Consider the following 23,842-nt stretch of genomic DNA (forward strand, 5'->3'; position numbering starts at 1 on the left):
AATTGCTCCGCCGACATTTGCTCCGCCGACATTTGCTCCGCCGACATTTGCTCCGCCGACAATTGCTCCGCCGACAATTGCTCCGCCTGAAGCGACAATTGCTCCGCCGACATTTGCTCCGACGACATTTGCTCCGCCCAAAAAGTGTCCCATAAACTACAAATGCTACTAGTACTACGACAAATGCTTCGCCGACAATATTTTCTTTACACCTATTTTTTTCGTTTCTTTTTTTCTTCTTCATTTTCTGAATGCATTTCTTGAAATAATGTAGATGAAATGAAATGAATGAATGTTGATGAAGTGGGAGGAAAAAGGAGTTACCTAAAAGTCATTTCGAATACACTGAAATAACTTTCCATCTATCACTGTACGTCCCATATAATGTATACTAAACACTCATTACATGTCGTGGGAAGTTTTTAAAAAAAAGTAGAGCAGCAAGCCACATTCCCCAATACGCGCATACCTCCTAGTTAATTTCAAGTAGCTCATCAATATGTAATACCTGAAATTACCTCGATCAATGCATCTTACTAGGTAAAGCATTATACAATGTAATAGGTCATCATGGAAGTTTAGAAAATAAGTAAGGGGGATTTACCAAGTGTTGATCTTTTTAAGAGTTTTATAAAGAAACAAAAAGATATTGAATATTTCTCAGCGAAAAAAAGGAACAAGCTTGTTTCGCATTTTAAGAAATGGCGATTTGACTTATGATACTCATGTTGATTTAACTTTTATTCCTGTGCCCCCTCACTCCCCTTTATGCACTGGAGTTCAAACTATGATTTATATGTGTACAGTGTATTTTTTTTTACTATAATGTTTTTTTTTTATAACTTTCTTGTCCTTTCATTATTGTTAGTTGTTCTTATACATATTGGTTTTTTTGTTTGTCTAATTATTACCAATGACTTGTAAATATGTAATTTGTATATGATTGAAAATTTAATAAACACACAAATATAAAAAAAAAAGTTTAGAAAATAAGGGCACTTATATACGTAAGGAAGAGAACCCATTCAGACGGGAAAATGAGATGGCAGCCTTTCTGCTTATTCACATTTATACAAATCATTTTGTTGCAGTTTGATGTTAGTTCTTCATGATAAGCCAATTGCTCTTCTTCCGGTGGCTTCGTGAGTCCCTTAAATTATTTAGTGAAAACAAAGTACTCGAATGAAACGGAGTGTTTTACACACTCACATATATATATTAAAGCTACATACACTTAACTAAAGGAAAGAAACCTTTAGAAAATGGACTGGATATTATTGAAAATATTATTCTAAACAAGAATGTACTACATGATTGTATTACTTTACGTTTCAATTTCACGAGAGAAATAGAACTCGAGAGGGGGAGCAGAGAAGAAGTGATGGAAATGAAAGAAGACTAATTGCATGAGAGGAAAGAAAAGAGCAAAGAAGACAAGAAAACGGTGTAAACAGGAAAAGGAGGAGCAAGGGAGAGAGAGAAAGAGAGAGAGAGAGAGAGAGATAGCCTTGAGCTTTGGATCAGCTAATGAGTAATACATGAAACAGATTTTGAGCGGAGTAATTATCTTTCGCCGGAGAACTTGCGTAAGGAGCTATAATTTTATTTTTTATTTTTTTAAATCAAACATTATGGGGAATAGCAAAAAACGGTTGTTTTTTTTTTGCTCTTTTCTTTCCTCTCATGTTATTAGTCTTCTTTCATTGAGGTAATTTCAGGTCTTACATATTGATGAGCTGTTTGAAATTAACTAGGAGGTATGCGCGTATTGGGGAATGTGGCTTGCTGCTCTACTTTAAAAAAAAAAAACTTCCCATGACATGTAATGAGTGTTTAGTGTACATTATGTGGGACGTACAGTGATAGATGGAAAGTTATTTCAGTATATTCGAAATGACTTTTAGGCAACTGCTTTTTCCTCCCACATTATCAACATTCATTCATTTCATTTCATTTACATAATGTCATGAAATGCATTCAAAAAATGAAGAAAAAAAGAAAGAAACAAAAACAACCCGTGAAAAAAAAATATTGTCGGCGAAGCATTTGTCGTAGTACTAGTAGCAATTGTATTTAATGGGACACTTTTTGGGCGGAGCAAATGTCGTCGGAGCAAATGTCACCGGAGCAAATGTCGTCGGAGCAAATGTCACCGGAGCAAGTGTCGCTTCATGCGGAGCAAATGTCGTCGGAGCAATTGTCGGCGGAGCAAATGTCACCGGAGCAATTGTCGCTTCAGGCGGAGCAATTGTCGGCGGAGCAACTGTCGACGGAGCAATTGTCGGCGGAGCAATTGTCGGCGGAGCAAATGTCGTCGGAGCAATTGTCGGCGGAGCATATGTCACCGGAGCAATTGTCGCTTCAGGCGGAGCAATTGTCGGCGGAGCAATTGACGGCGGAGCAAATGTCGGCGGAGCAAATGTCGGCGGAGCAAATGTCGGCGGAGCAAGTGTCGCTTCAAGCGGAGCAAATGTCGGCGGAGCAAATGTCGGCGGAGCAATTGTCGCGTTTTGCGGAGCAATTGACGGCGGAGCAATTGTCGGCAGAGCAATTGTCGGAGGAGCAATTGTCGGCGGAGCATCTGTCGGCGGAGCAATTGTCGGCGGAGCAACTGTCGGCGGAGCAACTGTCGGCGGAGCACCTGTCGGCGGAGCATTTGACGTCGGAGCAAATGTCGCAGAGCAAATGTCGCGGAGCAATTGTCGCGTTTTGCGGAGTAAATGTCGGCGGAGCAATCGTCGGCGGAGCATGTGTCATGGAACCAAAGTATTACTAAATGAATTGGCATCCCCAACTTAGTTGGAAATGACACCTTAAACGTTTTTCTGGACTATTTAGTTCAAGAGTTAAGCGTGTTTGGACAATTATTAGACTATGCGGCGGACTGGCAGCCATTTTTTATTTGACCTCTCAGGGTCATCAGAGGTCAAATCTGATTTCGCTCTACATCTGAAAATGAATCTCATGGTCTGCAGGGGAACCACTCTTAAAGAAATTTGAGAACATAGGAGCGAACAAATGACAAATAAATGGGATTTGTTTCGTTGTAAACATTGAAAACTTGCTATTTTTAGTCAATTTTGACCTTAACCTTGACCTAAATGCCAAACCCCGAAATCTGGCGATCTCAAAAGTATAACCAAATGCATTGGCATCCTCAATTTAGTTGGAAACGACACCTTAAATGTTTTTCTGGACTATTTTGTTCAAAAGTTAATTAGCGTGTTTGTACATTAGACCATGCGGACTGGCGGCCATTTTGAATTTGACCTCTCAGGGTCATCAGAGGTCAAATCTGACTTCCCTCCACATCTGAAAATGAATCTTATGGTCTAAACTAACTATGTTAGAAGTTTCATGCTTTTATCAAAAAGTGCACAATTCTCGTTATATGGGGAGCTAATCCGCTGTACTAGAGATTTGTCCCGGGAGCTACAGGCTGGTCTCCTACTAAACCATATTTAATGCACACGTCTTTGTGAAGTGTCTTGATACAATTTATTTGATAACGGGTGAATGAAATTATTGTAACGAGGCACTTAACAAAGATTTGTGCATTCATTTTGATTACACGAAAATTGCGTATGCACCTGTTCCGAACTAATTTTTCTCAGCAGTCAGAATGCGAATTTAATTGCATACATTAGTTGTTGATGAGTATCTTTGAACTATGGTCACAACTCAGAGCGGCGACCGACCGATTTATAACCTGCTCGGTCGCCGCTGGAGTTTTAAAGGCACCGCCAAACGATGTTTTTAGAGAAGTCGAGCAGGCTGCGTTTAGAGCCCCAGCGATGCCTTGTCGATTTCCCGTCGGTCGCCGTTCATTTTAAGGTCAAAACTGGGCGAAATCGGGGAGCTTCTCCGGGCGGGGTCCTGGCAGTGACCGACTGATGACCCACGGATTTACGGGTGGACTCCCACCGGCCACCGGTTTATTTAAAAGAAATTAGCTGATGACCGGCCGGTGATCGGCGGGGCATCTGTGTGTGTCTCGTAGGCGTACCTGCGGCGGACCGCCGGGAATTTCTAACGGGCAGGCTCCTCCCCCCCCCCCCCCCCCACTTTGGTGTTGTTTTTTTTTGGTTTTCTTGCGTGTTTTGTTTCTTTGGTGAAACAAACTTCGGGTAGAAATCTAGCTGTTGTCTCTGGTCAAGCGCGCTGAACAGCGCCTTTTAATATACCCAGCCTTGATCGAACAGACGCCACTGTAAATCAAGATGGCGCTGCCCGCGGAAGCCGACCGATTTTGAATTCGTCGCCAAGTGACCGACTGATCTCCCAGCGACAATCGGGCGGCGACCGCTCGGTAGCCTATTACCTAGCGGCTACGATTTTTTTACCTAAATCGCTCGACGGCGAAGGCTCGATTCGGCCTGCGGCCAGGCGGCGACTCCCCGGGCGGCGGGTAAAAGTGAGCAGGCGCCGCCCGAATTGTAAGCTATTGTCACAAATCAGAGCGACTACCGACCAATTAGTAGCCTGCTCGGTAACCGCTGGAATTTAAGCATCGCCCAACGATTTTGGAAAAGTCGAGCAGGTTGTAGATCTCCAGCGATGCCTGGGCGGTGCCCTGTCGATTTTCCGTCGGCCGCCGGTCGATTTTAGGTCGAAACTGGGCGAAATCGGGAGCTTCTCCAATCGGCGTCCCGGCAGTGATCGTCTGATGACCCACCGATTCCCGAACGGTCTCCCACCGGCCAATTGAATATGTTAGGTATTGGCTGAGATATGACCATCTTAATAAATATATTTCCTATAGGAAGTCAGTGCTATTTGCTCTGGCTCGTAATGGTTAGGAGATAGAGCGAATAACACTTAATTCCTATAGGAAATATATTTATTCAAATGGTCATATCACAGCCAATACTCAACATATTCAATTGGTTTCCACAATTGCAAATTATTTTTGATGCTCTTTCGGAAAATGAAGAAAAATAGACTTGTTGATGACGTCACACTTCACAACTCAATTATAGTTCTGTTTAGGATAGCATTCACCAACTTCTTCTTTTTTTTCTTTTCTATCTACCATTGTGTCAACTCTTCAAGTACGTCCTTTCAACACATATCGGTCACAAAAAGCGCGCGGGCGGCCCTTTCGCGAGTATCATGAGTATATTTAGGTCTATTATTTTCATCATTATCATTACTCTTTTTGTTGTTTTTGTTGTTATTAATATCTTGTCAATTTTTTTCTTTCACTCTCCAGGACCCGAATCTCATAACCCCCTGATGATCGTGGCTGTGAGCGCCCTCTGTGTTCTTATTGCTCTTACTGTCATCATGGCGCTGATGATGGTGCGCATGCGTCGTCGTCGACCCGAGCTGACTGGCTATCGCAGAGTGGGCGTAACCGAGCAGGACTATTAACGCATGCAGAGAGAAAGAGAGGAAAATAAGAAGACGAAGAAATCGCTTTGATTGGACTAAAATTAGTAGTATAATTTACGACGTGACAAAGTCCTCTTTGCACGGAATCATTTTGAATATTCGTTGCTATCCTCGAACTAGTGTTGATGAAGACACCTCTGAAATAGGGAAACCATTGGATTCAAGATAAATGCTATGATTTTAATTAATGCAGCCACTTAGTGATAGATATCTTTAATTGCAATTTTAGATGGTGTCATGTGTTTTGTTTCATTAGTTTGTTTGCGCATAAAACTTTTGTATGATAGCCAAACCGAAATATAGAATGGTACCTTTAGCTGGTAGTAGAAAGCCTTAAAATGAATGCATATAAACCTCTACGAGTATGTCTTCTATGCTTTCTCGTGTATTTCTAAAAAGATCTTCTCAACTTAGTTTTTTATTTTGTTTTTCTTCTGTCATTCAATATTTGTAATGTTTAAAGGACAAGTCAACTCCAAAATAAATTTACTTTCAATAGATGCAGAAAAACAAGTATCTAAAGTTGCGTGTTGTTCCATTGTTCATTTTAATAATAACAGAATCTCTCTAAATTGTTGCTCTTTATCATTGGAGATGAACTTTTCATTTGCTGTTTAGTTGTTGGTATTAGCAAGGCGTAGGGATACAAATGTCACAAATGGTTTGTTCTTGTTTTGTTTTGCTTCTTTTAAGTAAAGCTCGATCGCAAAGACTTTCGAGATCACGTTCAGATTTAGTAATAATGTCATTGGGATGTTCGCACACTCTAAGGTGACGCTCAGGGCTATTGAAATCGCTCTAGGTTGATTTCTCGAAAGTCCTTGAGCTCATGTTGCATGTAGATCTTTCAGATATATTGAAATCGAAAATAAAATGAACATTTTATGATACATGTAATGTATTTTGAGATTATCAATGAACAAAGATGTCTTTCATTCACCTAGTGATCTAGTTTCTTAAACATACTCTCATCATAACACTGGTTTTAACTTCATTATCATTTTTAGTTAACATCGAAATATACTTGTCGAAAAACCTTAAATTTTATTACTGTGCCTCCAGAAGCAGAGGTGGCAATTTTAGCATTATATTTTCGGCTATCGATCTGTTCATCATCTGTTATTATCTCCACACTTTTTCTTCGGCCGGTATTTTTCAATGTGACCTAACTTTTAGCCATGATTATACATTTATCTACAGGAGTTGAACACGTACCTTAATTTTTAGATTGGCGATCTCTTCATCCCGTACTATCGTTCAACCTGCAGTACGATTGACGTAAAAATAGCTATCGTGCAATAATTCATCATTTATATCTAAGCCTAAATGCATGTATTCGCTTTGTCAGACATTAGATAATGTATACGGAACGGAGAACTTTATTATCTGTGCTCCCTTCATCAGGGGACATCCATTCTTTTACGAGTCATATTAGCGATCGATTCGTTAAGAGTTGAATCCACTCCGAATTATAGAGGAATCCACTCGAATGTAATGGTTTGGAGTAATCCGTTGAGAGTCATGTCAACTACTCTGGTTGGGGATTTCAACTCTTGTATCGAGAGAGTTAGTTAAGTCATGATTGATTTAGTCCCCTTTCAAAAACGAAACCTTCATGTTGAGAGTTTTTTTCTTCGTTCGGGTGGCTCAATTTTCTGATATTAATTCACTTATTGCATATAATTCTTTTAATATATAGTGCATATTGCATAAATAAATGTGCGTATTACTTTACATTCCTTACCTGATTTCTAAGCATCATATTTACTTTAAACTATTACTACTGCTAGCCAAGTATAACACAAACCTTTTCCACCTTACTTCAATTTTTCCTCTCAAAATATGTAACCAGGTGCAGTTATTTGCAAATTAAATAATGAACCGCATTAATGTGTCGCATGTCTTTATTAATGTATGTACTTGTAGCACTATACCCCCTCCTAGTCCTCCCTCTCTCTGCGTGTTCTTTCTCTCTCCTTATCTCTGTTTCTCTCTCTCTCTCTCTCTCTCTCTCTCTCTCTCTCTCTCAATCTCTCTCTTTCCGTCAATCCAACCTCTTCCTTTTTTTGTTCTCTCAACCATCTTTCCGGGGAGAAAAATAGTCCAGGCTAATACGTAGCAACCTCGTGACAGGGTCAAAATATCAAGCCTTATTACGTAATTTTGATAGCGCCAAATCATGCATATCCATACACGTTCCGCTGTGTACCGTGTGACATTTCGAACTCCCCTTGCTTTATGCACGGATTCCTATTATACTTCGCTGCACGAAAAATCGTATTTTGTCAAGAATATTTCAAGGAAACCTTGAACCACCATGTGAGTTTCATGTCATATGAAAGAAAATCAAATGATCTACATTTTGATACTAATCTCAATGGAATTGATATTAATGAGCATTGCAATATTAAAGGAACTTTTTTTTTTTTGGGGGGGGGGGGGTGATTTTTTTTCCCAAATTTCATTCTATCCAAAAACCTTATTATATATATCGAAATTCAAAGTGCCTTTTTCCCTAAGTTTCCAGAAAATTTCGCATGTAAAATGACAATATCTTGTGCAAATGTGAAATGTTATAGCGAACCAAAATTATTGAATTGATTTCCATAAAAAACTATTCTTTTTTTTTGCTCTTATTTTGTATGTGTGTATTGATCGGCGTGTTTGGTTTGTAAAATCAAATCTTAAAGATACAATTTAGGTAAAATCCCCATGGGATTCGTGTCATTCGATGGATATTTAAAATTCCTTCAAGTTTATATCAATTTCATTGAGTTTTGAAGCGTTTAAAATATTAAGATTGAGCCGAATATGTGCTTGGTTTTGTAAATATTTTATTCCCCTAATTTGTTGGTCATTTAGTTATTTAGTAACGCAGACAATTAGGATTAGGAGTGTCGAATGGTAAGTATACTGTAAGTACATCTATAATCTGTGATGTTTCAGGAAATGGGGGCACGGGCAGTCCCCCCCCCTCACACACACACACACACACACACACATACACACTCACTATCAACTATTCTTTGACACCTCGATCCAGTGACTGCTTGGTAAAATCTTGCCATGGTAAAGACAAATATGTCAACATAATCAAAGAACTTGGAAAAAGATAACTGTTGTTGACGATAATTCTGACACTTTACTGAAGTCCAATCGTTGACATATGAAAAACTCAGTGTCACCCTTGTGCTGATACCGAATGATACCGATGATTGCGGTTCAACCTTTAATGAAATAAACAGAACACAGTCATAAGCATCGCGTAACATAAATGCCAAAGAACATAGAAAGGCTGATCAATTAATATTACAGCCTTGCATCTATATAATATACACATTCACTCTACTTCATATTATACACATGAAAGATACATGAGCCTATACATATTCCTGAGCTTAACCCTGCACTGACCCATAACCTGACCTACTTGCTGTAATACCTCAAACTCTGTCTATCAGCTGATTGCCAATTTAAGACACCAAATTAGCTAGATTATAAATCACACAGTATTTTCCTCTAAATCTTATTAGACCTGTGATAATACCAGGTCAGTCATCATTTAACTTTTCACTGTTTATTTTCACTGTTTACTCCTTGGACATGCTTCAAACCACGAAGATATCTATGGTTTTCTTTGAAGGTGTCGATGTATGACGCCCTCTAACAGTGATGAACAGTAAATTCTCCCAAGCATTTTTGAATTTTCCCAACCGTTTTTCCATGAAAAAAAGACATAAAGCAGGCTATAAAAAATCTGTCAACACTTAAATGTCTGAAATGGAATGTAGAGCCATTTTATTGCTTTGTGAGATTTCCATTCACCTTAAATGTAATTAAATTGTAATAATATAGTTGGGAGAATTAAGGAATCGATCAGATCAGTTCTTCCTAATTTGTACCATGAATAATGGTCCGTTTTCGCTCATTTTTTCAGATTATCTTTAATTGTACATCTAACATTAAATTCACTACCTTAGCACCACTATCTTTCATCTGAACAATGTTACAAAGTCCCGTTAAGAATGATACAAATTGGGAAAAACTGATCTGGTCGATTCCTTAATTCTCCCAACTATATTATTACAATTTAAGGTAAATGTAAATCGTCACAAAGCAATAAAATGGCTCTACATTCCATTTCAGACATTTAAGTGTTGACAGTGTTGACATTATTTGTCCCTTTTTTCATGGAAAAACGGTTGGGAAAATTCGAAAATGGTTGAGAGAATTTACTGTTAATCACTGTTAGAGGGTGTCGCACAGTTACGCCTTCAAAGAAAACCATATATATCTTCGTGGTTTGAGAATTGGTTCAGGATTTGTTTGCATGCCAGAGGGTTGGTACAGTAGAAGGAATATAATGAGTACAATTGTATATGAAAAATTTAGCAATTATTTAATCAACCTTCAGCAATGTTACCGAGTCACTTTAACTTGTGAAATATGCCGATGATACGGCGATAGTGGGTATCATAAGTAAAGATGAGGTAAATTATCGATACGAGGTGTACAAGTTTCAAAAGTGGTGCAAACAAAATTTTCTTCAACTTAATAATAATAATAATAGCTCGTTCTTATATAGCGCTTTTCAGGACCGGAGGCCCTCACAAAGCGCTTTACAGATAAGTATACTATTACCCCGGTCATTGGATTCAGGCTTACCCGCACACAATGTATGCACATTCTCCACTCCCTGGGGAGCATTCCAGCCAGGCGTCATTTTTACATGCGCACACTTGCTAATCTAACCACATTAGCTTTCGCATCCTACCGGATACCCATTTAACACCTGGGTGGAGAGTGGCAAATGTAGATCAATGTCTTGCCAAAGGACATTAGTGCTGCGGCGGGACTTGAACCACGGACCTTGTGATCCACAGTCCGGCGACTTATCCACTCGTCCACAACACCTCACCTCTACTTAAAACGAAAGAAAAAAATTTTGATTTCAGAACGTGTACACGTTCAGTTGTATTGCCTATTAAGATAAAAGAAGAAAATATAGACATTTTCGAGACAAACAAGTACCTAGGCACCGTATTTGACAACAAAATATGATGAGCTGATCAGTGTAAATCCGTTTTTTCAAAGGCTCAACAAAGGATTTTTTTTTAGCAAACTTAAATCGTTTAATGTAGATAAGACTATCCTTACTTTGTTCTACAAATCCATCATAGAAAGTGTTATGTTATTTACTTTTGTAGTCTGGTACGGGAGGTGTAGGAAGAGAGACTCTAGCACACTCCAGAGAATCACCAAACAAGCAGGGATGATAACGAGTGAAATTCGGAATTTGAATGAAGCATGCGAGTCCAAAATAATTCTAGAAGTAAAACAAATCATGAAGAACGAAAATCGTCCTCTCTTTCTATAATATATTTGTATGCGTACTGGTAAACGACTTCGTTCAATGAACTGTCGCACTCAACGTTTCCTAAATTTCTTTGTTCCTTTCTCGATCCGCAAATACGATCAAAATGCTACCTCAATTTTACGATCTTCTTTATTTCTGTAATGTTATTTTTGTAATCTTTCCGGGCCGGTGTAATTTTTTCCCACTTGAGCTCCGGACCCCCAGTTTGAACTCATTTGCATACAGCCAATCAGAGCTCATCTTGTTAATAAAAAAATAAAATAAAATAAAAAAGCGTTACTGAGCACTAATTGATTACTCTAGCAATCAAGGATAGGCATTTCTCGTTATCCTATAGAGACTCATTTTTAAAGATTTTACGGTTGAGAATATATTATAGATCTAGACTATACACCTCTAAAAGGCTCTAATAATATCAGCTTTATTTTGTTACTTCTTTCATTGTAGGAATTTTTTACCTGAGAACATCAAAACAATTTCTTAAGCTGATATTATAAGAGCCTTTTAGAGGTGTAGAGCTATAATAAATTTCTCAACCAGAACATCTTCACAAATTTTCCCTATATAGTGGCTTCGATGACGATAAGGCATATCATTGTCAGAATAATTTAAATGTAAATCTAGCGCTATGTAATAACTTTACACGGCAATTTCGTAAGCTGATGTGATGTGATGTAATGTGATGTTCATTTTACCTGACTGCTAAGAAAACCTTAAATGCTTGTAAGTAAGCAACCAGACGATTAGAGCCTTTTAAAGGTGTATAGATCTTTGATAAATTCTCAATCGTAAAATCTTTAGAAATGAGTCCCTACCCAATAAACAAAACACTAAAAAGTAACCTCTTTTGGGAGTGTAATTTAAGTGATTTTAAAGTATGGTGCCCTTTGAACTAAATTTAAACGTTATCGACTCGTGCTTTCATTTAAAAAAAAAAGGTACTCCTGTTCACGTTTTCATCTAACCTAAAAACCACCAATTTATCACGCGACTGGAGTAACGTGATTCCACTTACCTCTGTAAATCACGTGTTTATGACCAAATAACCACTTGACCAAGCAACGAGTTTTTTGTCCGTTCACCGATGGTGGTGATAAATAAGTAATTATTCGGTCTTGTAAGCACCTTAATCGATTGGTTTCACAGGTTATCCAAGGTTGATGGTAATAATCACGTTACTTACACCGGCCAATCGTCTTATTGTTCTGTCCGTGAATCTTTGGTTATATTAAATTAGTAATTCTGAGGTGTCTTACACACCTCTTTAAATGGTTTCAAAGTTACCATAACTTTCTTGGTTATGATCACGTAGCTCAAACTGATTACTAATCTAAGCTGTGTATCCGTGATATTTAGGTGTGAAAAATTAGTAATTATTAGGTGTCTTAAAACACCTATTTAAATGGTAGTCAAAGTTGCCAGCAGTTCCGCGGTGATGATCTCGTGACTCAAACGGATTATTAATCTAAGCTGGGCATAAGCGACTTTTAGGTGTGAAAAATTAGTAATTATTAGGTGTCTTAAAACACCTTTTTAAATGGTTTCAAAGTTACCATAAATTTATTGGTGATGATCACGTAGCTAAAACTGATTACTAATCTAAGCTGTGAATTCGTGATATTTAGGTGTGAAAAATTAGTAATTATTAGGTGTCTTAAAACACCTATGTAAATGGTAGTCAAAGTTGCCAGCAGTTCCGCGGTGATGATCTCGTGACTCAAACGGATTATTAATCTAAGCTGGGTATTCCGTGATTTCCAGGTGTGAAAAATGAGTTATTCTTGGGTGTCTTGATGGTTTCACAGTTACCATTTAAGTTCCGTGGTGATAATCCCGTGTCTGTTGGCATATTTCTATTTTCACCAGTTGATAACTGACTGTTGGCATCTTTTCATTGCACCAGTTGATAACCAGTCTGTGTGCATATTTCCAGTTGCACCAGTTGATGACTGCTGGCTGACTGTTGGCATGTTTCCAGTTGAACCAGCTGACACAAATTAATTTGCATATTGAATATGGGGTGCGTGCAGATCTATGTTTTTTAAACAGTTTATCTGAATTTACAGCATATTTCTTAATTACTGATGATTTAGTTTTATGCAATTCATTTCGAAAATACTACAAATATAAATTACCAGTTATTAGGACATTTCGCTACTTCGTATAAATTACATTTAATTAAACATGAATGAGGAAAACATTAACTAGAACTAAAATAATTTCAATAAAATACAAGTATATGAATTTTTGTTGATAAATTAAATTATGTAAGTCTACTCATTACCAATGCCTTTACATTGGAAATACAGACGTACCAGTATTGAAGTGTTGTTGCCGTTCAACTGGTTGGAAGTTTTATCAAATGGTTCTAATGGCTCAGCTAGACCAGTTGAATTCTAACTGGTCTGGACCAACTGGATCATTTAGCCCATTTCAATTTCCGGGGTTACCAGTTGGCATTAACTGGTTCATCAACTGGACCCGTTGCAACTAGCTTTCTCCTCTGAGATGTTTGCAACCACCCCGACCCCCACCCCCTCTAATCCCAAACTGCTTCCAGCGCGCCTGGACGTAATTATGGAAGATCCAAAACACGATGTTCAGAAACGGGATGAGAACGTCATTATTTTGGTTTATTTATTGTGTAACATTTGCGTAATTATTGGGTTGAACGCGGGTTACAGTAATATATTTCCTCTTCGACGTAATATTCACGTGAATTTCACGCAGGTATTTTGACTAAAACTATCACTAACGCTTCACGTGTTTCTGTGACGCGATAATTTCGTTCATGAAGATGTAATTTCATAACCAAAAAAACACGGGAGTATTAGGTTTCCAAACCATGGTCTCCAAGGTAGGGATAATCACGTTATTATAATGGTGATATTGCAGTGACAATTGCGTGATTTAGTGTACGTGTGTTTTAAGTGACCTAGTGCAATAAACGTATTAACACATTTACGTAAATGTCCGGTGTTTGAAGAACGTAACTCTCCTCAAGTCGATACCTTGATATTGACGTGATTTTCACGTGATTTTGTTTATTGGGTATAGTATAGTAGCTTCGATAACGAGAAAGGCCTATCCTTGATTGCTAGAGTAATCACTTAGTGCTAAGTAAGAGTTTTTCGCAGCAATTTTATAAGCTGATATTATAAGAGGTGTACAGTAGATCTGTAATGACTTTGCTTAAGGTAGAGATGCTAGAGCAGAAATGAAACATTTGCAAGCCTATGCCTATGCACGCACACCATGCATGCTGATATAGGCAATGCGCTGTGTGTACGTGTGTGAAGCCCAGGGGTGGTATTCTGAACATTGTTGTAAGTTTTGTGTTATCTTTTGTTGTATCTTCCAGAGATAACACAGCGCTAATATTGTTGTAAGTTGGTATTCTGAACATCATTTTATCCCTGTGTTATCTCTTAAAGGACCGCCTCTATCTCACTGGCGTACCTATGGGGGGGGGGGCAGGGGGGGGCAGAGTGCCCCCCCCCCCCTGACGGGCTCCAGGAGAAAAAAAGAAAAGGGGGAAAGAAAAGAAAAGAAGGGAAAGAAAAAGAAAAAAGGAAAAGGGAAAAAAAAGGAAAGAAAGGAAAAAAAGGAAAGAAAACGGAAGAAGAAGAGAAAAGGAAGAAAAAGGGAAAAGAAAAGGAAAGGAATAAAAATGGGGAAATTTAAAAAAAAAGACCATGGCCGTACGCACCAAAGGGGGGGGGGGGCAGTTGACCCCAGATATTTTGAAAACGTACAGTTTTTTTCCTGAAAATGTAGTGTAGGCCTATACCAAATCCTTCAATTCTAATTTTGAAAATGCAAAAGTACCCTCATGACCAGTTCGGTCGCTCGAACTCCCTTCACTCCTTTTGCTTTTGAGATTCTTCGAAAACTTTTAACGCATCTTTCCCCCTCCCCCACCAGAAAAATATTCCGCATACGGCCCTGAAAAATTAAAACAAATGAAAATAGGAAAATATAAGTGATATAACAAATTTGAAACTCTTCGCTGGCGCGAACTGCTTGCTAGCCTATTTTGTATTAAATGTTTTCACTTGCTCGTCCCCCTGAAAAAAGAAAAGGATTAGTATTGCCTAGAATACAATTGTGCCTGCCCCGACGGGCCCCGACCTGCAACCATGGCAACAATAACACACAATATATGTACCAAATGTTACTAAAAGAGACTAATTCATTTTTCTTGCTCGCTACACTCACTCGTGAATAAAATGAATAGACATTGCTTTGGAAACAATTGTGCCCACCCTCGACCTGCGACAATATCATTAAAAATGGAAGAGTTTTTTCGCCCTCTCGCCAAAAAGGAATTGAATCGCGTTAAACGCGATTGCGTCCATCCTGACCTGCACCAATAAAAACAAGTTTATTTATTAATTTCTATTAAAAGAGAATTTATTTTTTTTGCTTGCTCGCTATGCTCGCTCGCCAAAATGGAATTGACACCACTAACGTGCCCGCCCCAACCTGCAACAACCAGTTAATAATTATGTACCAAACGTTATTCAAAGAAGTTTTGGTGTGCTCGTGCTCGCCAAAACGGAATTAACATCACCTTAGACATGATTGTGTAAGCCCTGCCCTGCAACAAAAAAATCTGAAATTTATGAACCAATTATCATTACAAAAATTTTGCTCGCTCGCTACGCTCGCTCGCCAAAATAGAAATAACACCGCTTTTAATAATCACATCCCTGACATGGAACAATGAACCCAAGTCTATATACCATATTTTCCCTATAAAAGAGAAGTGATTTTTTTTGCTCGCTCGCTACGCTCGCTCGCCAAAATAGAAATAACACCGCTTTTAATAATCACATCCCTGACATGGAACAATGAACCCAAGTTTTATGTACCATATTTTCCCTATAAAAGAAAAGTGATTTTTTTTTTTCGCTCGCTACGCTCGCTAGCTCATGGAATTATGTGCCCACCACTAACCTGCTACAATATCATTAAAAAGAGAAACGTAGGGGGTTGCCTGCCCGCCAAAATGGGATTGACATTGCCTTAAACACGATTGTGCCCGCCCCCTACCTGCAAATTTTATATAGCAATTCATTGAGAGAAAGGTGTATTTTCGCTCGCTAGCTAAAATGGGTATAAAATCACCCTAAACACAATATTGTTCCCGCGCCTTGCATGGGACAATTGAACCAAGTTTAAGTGGCAATTATTAAAAAAGAAGTGATTTTTTTCTTGCTCGCTACACTCGTTTGCAAAAAAATGAAATTAACGTCGCTAACAAGTGAATGTTCCCACCCCCAACTTGCAACAATACCAGTTTATATACCAAACGTTACTTAAAGATTTTTTTTTGCTCGCTCGCTCGCCAGAAGTGAAAATTAGCATCGCCTTTTTTGTTTGTTTCGGTCGCTTGCCCCCCCCCCCCTGACGGAGTACCCCAGGTACGCCACTGCTCTATCTTATCTCTGACCACTGTTGACACGCCCATTTGTATGGACTCTACCAATAAAAATCTGTTTTATATAAGCATGATAAGTAGGTCAACCAATAGGAATACTTTATGCCATATCTGAAGATGCGTCTATAGCTCATACTAATCTAGGGCATAATACGTGCCTTCACGGTTGTTTCATCGCAAAGCATGCCGGGACATAATTCTAGTCCATTTTCACCTGTACCTTCGCCGCGATCAGCTGTCCTGTTGCAAACAACGGGATTCTTATCGAATCAACATCATAATCTTGTACATAGTCCGCTATTCTGCAGTGATTTTCTTCCAATCCAGTATCATTTGTACGGTAAGAAAACCAAAGTTTGTGGTTATTCATTTTTATGACTAATAAAGCTGATAATACGACGTAATGAGAGTGGGCCGAGATCCAACTTTAGTAAATGTAGGCCTACATTGTAGATCTAGTCCCGTATGTTCAAATGTGTGTGCATTTTATGTAGACTGATTGTCTTTTAAGCTGCTTAAGTACACTCGTCTCGTGTTTTAGGTAGAAATGTAAAGTAATATGAGATTTATGTCTCATGAAATATGAATAGACTTTCTAGATCCTATAATTGATAATGGAATAGGGTCTACTAGAATGGCCGACAGTTAGGCCTAGAAAATCATTGCAATTAGAAATTATAAATGTAAGAAAGTAAAAGAGGCCATGAAAACGATAGATTTTTTCGATCTGGATCTGAATATAATAGTCTGATATCAATGAGCTCTACTTGAGGATCTACATGACGGGGGCGTACGGAGGATTTTTTCGAGGGGGGGGGGGGGGGGCCGGGGGGTAAAATTTGAAAATCACGCAGTCAATTTCACAACGACTCGGCCAGCCGGTGAATAAGCCGGGGGTGGTAAGAGCACCTTTTTTTTCCCTTCTTTTTTTCCCCGAAAATATGAAATTTAGGAGACCGATATTTGTTCAGTTGGTAGGGGGTAAGGTCACCTTTTTTGGGTCACCCTTTAGCACAAAAAATGTTTAATTTATTGTTGTTATTAAAAAAGTGAGGGGGGGGGGTTTCCTCAAAAACACACACACACATAGTCTAAACAGAATTGGAGGAGGGGGGGGGTTCAACCCCCGAAACTCCCTCCCCCCCTGCATACACGTCTGCTACATGATCTAGTGTTGAAGAAGTGATGAGGGTTCTTTGGTCACAAACTTAAATTTGATTTTCTTTTCCCTTTTATTTATCAGTTGTAGCATCATCGAACACTATGACCCATGAATCAGAAGATAACGTAGATGCTACGAGAGAGCTCATTTCACAATGGACAACAGAAGTGTTACGTGACTTTCTACAAGGAGGGGACTCAAGCTTGGAAATCGAGTACCGGTAGTCATTATTTTATGGGTGTTCTCTGCCTTGACTCTGGGGTACTGTTCAGCCATCCGAGGTAGAGATAAACTGGACGATGGATGGAGAGGGGGCGGGGGGGGGGAGAAAGGCATGCAGACTGCAGAGCTGGTCGTCTACTATTTATAAAGACATTTGTGTGTACCTAGTAGATAAGGACCCTCCATCACTAGAGGGAAGAATGAGAGACTACAAAGAGGGAAAGGCATTTAGTTATTTTGCCAGTTTCTGGTTAGGGAGATATTTTTTTCATCTCGTGGGAGAAAGCTGTCTGTAATTCAAAATCATTTGATACTTGAATAAATTTAGTTCATTTTCTAGACTGTTTCATGTCAAACCGTTGATTCTACTTTCTTGTGAGTATAGTCAGAGAGATAGAGAAGTAACACGAGTAAAGAATGAAAAAGAAGCTAATATTTGAACGAGGAGGAGAAAATGGAGATTACGTTGGTGCCCATAGAGTTGGAATAATTGTTCTTACCACTTTTTATTAAATGATTGTGACCATTTGGTTTATTGTTTGTACATAAAGGTCATATGTTATAAGAACTGTATTGATCAATCTAAAGAGTCATATAGATTGATTAATACAGTTTTGAGATGATGATGATGATTGTGATGATGAACGAGAAGGAGAAGAGGAGGAACATATCATGAGTTGATGGAGAAAAGATTGATAGAGGGGTTATCATTACAGAGAGAGAGAAAGAGAGATGGACTAACATGAGGAAGGGAGAGCAAGAATGGAGGCTATGACATAGGGGAAGAGATAGAAATCAAAATATATTTATACTAACATTTACTAAATTAGAATAGTAAATTAGAAGATAAAGCTAAAGGAAAGAATGCAAACTAAAATTAAGCAAAGACCATCACAATATCGTTTACATTATAATATAAATTAAGTAAAGGGACATGGAAACGTGTACATTTGTAAAATTTAATCTCTTGTTCTCTTAGATCTTCCTCTTCACACCTAATTCTTGCTCTCCCTCTCTATCTCTTCCTCCCCTCTCTGTCTCTTTCTCTCTCCTCTCTCCTTATTATCACTCTTTCTCTTTCATTAAGCGTCGACATCTCTCTCGATGCCTCTCTCTGTTTCTATGATTTTTCTCTCGTTAAATATATAAAACATCAGGTCTGTCTGACCTTCCTCTCTTGAATAAATCATGAATAACTTCAACTCGGCGTCCTACATACAGTAATGATTGCTTAGTATTTATCTACAACCTTCTCTGTGTTGTTTTATTTTATTGATAAAATAAATATAACCATGAGATGAATACAAGTTAGATCAATATCAACAGGTTTAATGCAATGCATATAAGTTGACATCTTATGAAGAAGTAGTACCACCCCCGCCCCCCCCTCCAGGAACGGGAACGGAGGTACCGCATGCGTGTTCCCAAAATCTCTGGCTCGTAACAAAGAAAAAGATCTGCCCGTATTGACTTTACACACTGGACTTTTGCTGAGAAGGGGGGGGGGGTACCACCTTTAATGCAAACACATTTAAAGGGATCGGGTAACTTACTCTCAGATTCTGAAACAAAATCCTGGATTTAGCTCATGCTGCAATGATAAATTTAGGTCAGTCAGGAACTCAATGACTTTTACAATCCGATCGCCTGTCTGATTATCAAGATATTTACGATTGGAAAATCGAAACCAAATTTTGTGTTTGCCAAACGGTTTTCATAACACTACAGTTTATTGGGGAAAACGAGTATGGTAAAAGGGGTCAAACAAAGATTTTTACTTTTTAGAGGAACTTCTTGATCATTTTGAAGCACAATTTTGTTAGGGCTTCAGTATTAATACACCATATCACAGACACTGGTAGCACGTAGGGCCATACGTCCATCTCGGTTTAAACATTGTTATACATTGTTAAACAATGCATTTTACAATACCTTTACAACATACACCATACACCATTTGCTGTCACATGGTTTGGAAATCACATTACAGATAATAATTCTACAACTGTGAGGTTTCACCTGTCGTCATTTGATACCCGAAGGAACACTTTTTTAGGGGCTAAATCTAATTTTTTTCACAAGGCAAAATAACTATATGCCTTCCCCTCTTTGTAGTCTCTCATTATTTTTCCCTCTAGTGATGGAGGGTCCTTATCCAGTAGGTACATACAAACATAGTAGGCCAGTTCTGCATGCCTACCCCCCACCCCCCCCCCTCGCCATCCATCGTCCAGTTTATCTCTACCTCGGATGGCTGAACAGTACCCCCAGAGTCAAGGCAGAGAACACCCATAAAATAATGACTACCGGTACTCGATTTCCAAGCTTGAGTCCCCTCCTTGTAGAAAGTCACGTAACACTTCTGTTGTCCATTGTGAAATGAGCTCTCTCGTAACATCTACATGCACGTTATCTTCTGTTTCATCGGCCGTGTTCGATGATGCTGCAACTGATAAATATAAGGGAAAAGACAATCATATTAAGTTCCTGACCACAAGAATGATTGTAACAAAAGAATCCTTATCACTTCTTCAACACGTAGATGCTCAAGTTGAGCTCATCGATATCAGAATTTATATCCAGATCCAGATCGACAAATCTATCATTTTCATGGCCTCTTTAACTTTTTTACACTTAATTGCAATCACTATCTAAATGTCAGCCATTCTAGTAGACCCTATTCCATTATCAATTATAGGATCTAGAAAGTCTATTAATATTTCATGAGACATAAATCTCATATTACTGTACATTTCTACCTAAAACACGAGACGAGTGTACTTAAGCAGCTTAAAAGACAATCAGTCTACTTAAAATGCACACACATTTGAACATACGGGACTAGATCTACAATGTAGGCCTACATTTACTAAAGTTGGATCTCGGCCCACTCTCATTACGTCGTATTATCAGCTTTATTAGTCATAAAAATGAATAACCACAAACTTTGGTTTTCTTACCGTACAAATGATACTGGATTGGAAGAAAATCACTGCAGAATAGCGGACTATGTACAAGATTATGATGTTGATTCGATAAGAATCCCGTTGTTTGCAACAGGACAGCTGATCACGGCGAAGGTGAAAATGGACTAGAATTATGTCCCGGCATGCTTTGCGATGAAACAACCGTGAAGGCACGTATTAGTTAATTGAGCGCTCATTATACGCGTCATCATATGCGCTTTGGCATGTGGATCATGAAAACAAGTCACGCTTTCATGTAAATAGTTAAGATGAGAGCATTAAAATCGTCATATCCTAGCGTGTAATTTCTTAGAAAAATCTCATCTGAGATGTTTCCGGTCAACACACAATCTTCTTCTAACTTGTCTATTGGCACGAACTTGGTTCTGGGCAAGGAAGATTGCCACCATTACATCACCACGAAAGATACAACAACCCCCTACCTGTTGTAAATATTGTTGTAAATACCATGCAAGATCAGATAAGATAAAAGATACAACTTTCAGAATACCAATTATCTCGACATATTATTTCTCGTGCGCATATGCAAATGAGGATAAAACGCCACTTTATTAATAATACGCACAATTACAAGCGCACCAAATTATGAGCGCAGGCGCGGCCAAAGAGATGAGAGAAAAGATACAACAAAAGATAACACAAAAGTTACGACAATGTTCAGAATACCAACTTTATCTTATATCCAAAGATACAACAATATTAGAGATAACACAGGGTTCAGAATACGGCCCCAGGGCTTTGCACCGTTTCGAATTTCGCATCTTTAGCACGCGTAAACAGTTATTGACAAGATGAGCTCTGATTGGCTGTATGCAAGTGAGTTCATACTGGGGGTCCGGAGCTCGACAAGTGGGAAAAAAATTACGCTTCCGGGCCATCCCGTTCATTCGAACAATTCACTTATTTTTGTTTACAATAACGTAAGAAAACCTTCTGTAAAGCAGTATTCTGAAGAATTTCTATGTCAAAGTATATGATGTATTATGTATGTAAACTTATTTTGATTCTTTGTACGTTTGTAAAATGTGAGGGAAAAAAATTCCGATACTGGACAACAAATTGAAAATGAAATCCGTCTATATTGTTTGTGCCAAACTGTCAACACATAACTAATTTTCAACTGAGTTCGTTTGCTATTGTTTGCTTACATTTAATTGAGAGTCTATTCATTTAGTGTTCATAAGACTTCGTCTTGGCAGGCTGATTCAAGCTTTAAAGAGAAGGTTGAGTTCTGGGAAGAGGTAAAAAAAAAACAATTTGTGAGCGTTATCATTCTTATTATGCAAGTTTGGACGAACATCAGACAAGACATGTTCCCTGAAAAGCATGGCTCTTCAAATGCCTTTATATTCTAAATATGGCATGTAACATCGTAAAACTCCGGGGTAGGATTGTTACACCACGTGTTCGTGTAGTCCCATATACATCTTTCTGTGTACAGTGTTTGTAACTTTACCAAGGCTTGGTCAAATTTATTATCATTGGCTGTGTCGGGCTGGACCTGGGCTGTGCTTGAACTCCCCTGGACCGTTCGGATAAAGTTAACTGGGCTAATTAGTCTAGGGGGTCTAGGCTGACAATAAAATAGTCTTTTACATGACCTAGGCTTAGTGAGGGCCAAGTCTGGCAGGGCTTTTTGCTGGTCCTGAATGGCTGTGCTTATAACAGATGAGCTACATCTGCTAAACAAACTATGACTATTGCACCGTCGGGCTGCTTTATTGGCTGGCAGCTTTCACACTGCAAAGCGTCCATACAACACTTTACATAGCTAGCTGGGAGTGGACTGGTGATGGCATTACTCTGACAGGATCACAACCACTATGACTATGAGTAGGCTATGGCTGTGTGTGCAATCAATATCCATACTCATCCACTTTCTTTCCAGTTGTTCCATACATAATCCGTTCCTCGTCGCCAACATTGCTTTAGGTTTGTGGGTTGGTGAAAAGACGCAGTAAGCAGGAGACATTTAGACCATCATATTGACGTCCAACTCCATGTTTAATGCCAAGTCAACGATGCGCATGCGTGCAAGTATTGCTCAATACAACGATGTTATAACAAAACCCGCTACATAACAATGTCAATAACCGAAAAAAACGAACAGAACCAGCATGCATTTCCCTCTATGTGCACGTATATATAAAGCAAACATAGACATTGTTAATAAAAGAAATCATCTTTTTATCTCTTATTCGCGTCGCCTCAATCTAAACATCTACCTTTGGAAAATATGAGTTGCAACATAACCACCCGAAATGCTTATAGTTATGTGAGAAATCAGCTTCTGTTTCCATCCTCGGGCTGATAAAACGGAACGGAATGAATGTTATCGGTTTCTGAATGTCAACAAAACGTTTGCAATCTATGGGCATAATCATAAAGTAATATAAAACACTTTTCAAGTATTTGCGTCATCGCTTTCTTGTTATATCTTGATATGAGAGGCGACATGAATGTATTGTGAAAAAGAGATGACATCATGACAAATACCACTATTTCATTGTGCTGAAAGTTTACTCAACTCAACGCCCAGCAGAAAGGCGCAAATCGACGCATGATACAATTTCTAGACATTTTCATTTTATAGTTTCTCTAACCGTATCGACATTTTGTCTTATTGTGAACGCTAACAACTTAAACTCCTTTCATAACAACCAAAAAAGCAATTTAGCAAGTGATCAGATAGATTATGTATTACTATTCATAAACATCATCTTAATGATCTCCTCTCCATCGACGACCACTCCATCTGTGAAATCATGTATGCATAGAATTACATTGCGATCTTGACCGATGTGGTGCGCAAGCTATAAAGAACAAGGCAGTTATAATATCAGTTTAAAGACTAGGTACATTCCATACATTGACATGAGAGGCTCTCTATGTTTTGCTTGTGTTATTTATTTACTTGTTCGCTAACCATAATGTTATCACATCTTCCACGATGAATGAAACTGTCCACTATCCAACTGCACATGAATAATGGTTTGTAATTTTGTATATTCCCCTCTTGGTTGGCACAGTAGTGTCATGTGGGTAAGAAATCAAATTCACAAAGACTCAGACGAAAATGCGTGCAACTGCTCAACTCAGAAAGCCTGAGAGTACAGTAAGCATAACAAGAGAAGTGTCTACAAAATAGATCTATGTCTGATGTGCATGGTAATATCATTAGTTGGCACTACAACTCTGTGAAATCTTTGTTTTTTATCGTTCTATCACTTCCTCTTTCCGTGTTTCCTTATGTTATT

General features: G+C 38.6%; 1 protein-coding gene and 1 long non-coding RNA gene across 2 annotated transcripts in view; one reads left to right on the forward strand and one right to left on the reverse strand.

Annotated features, from left to right (window-relative positions):
* Positions 1 to 7,280, forward strand: part of LOC100888203 (deleted in malignant brain tumors 1 protein) — a 52,701-nt gene extending 45,421 nt beyond the window's left edge. The window contains exon 33 of the mRNA XM_030998003.1: positions 5,213 to 7,280. Coding sequence (XP_030853863.1) covers positions 5,213 to 5,373 — 161 coding nt within the window. The 3' untranslated portion in view covers positions 5,374 to 7,280. The remainder of the gene's footprint in view (positions 1 to 5,212) is intronic.
* A 12,162-nt stretch (positions 7,281 to 19,442) lies between these two features.
* On the reverse strand, positions 19,443 to 20,609 carry LOC115929003. The gene is made up of 2 exons (XR_004066294.1): positions 20,559 to 20,609; positions 19,443 to 20,047 (listed from the first exon to the last, which is right to left on the reverse strand). It is a non-coding gene; the product is annotated as an uncharacterized LOC115929003 (long non-coding RNA).
* Positions 20,610 to 23,842: the final 3,233 nt, after the last annotated feature.

Source organism: Strongylocentrotus purpuratus, unplaced genomic scaffold (assembly GCF_000002235.5).
Source record: "Strongylocentrotus purpuratus isolate Spur 01 unplaced genomic scaffold, Spur_5.0 spur5_scaffold_4, whole genome shotgun sequence".
In the NCBI taxonomy this organism is placed as follows: Eukaryota; Metazoa; Echinodermata; class Echinoidea; order Camarodonta; family Strongylocentrotidae; genus Strongylocentrotus; species Strongylocentrotus purpuratus.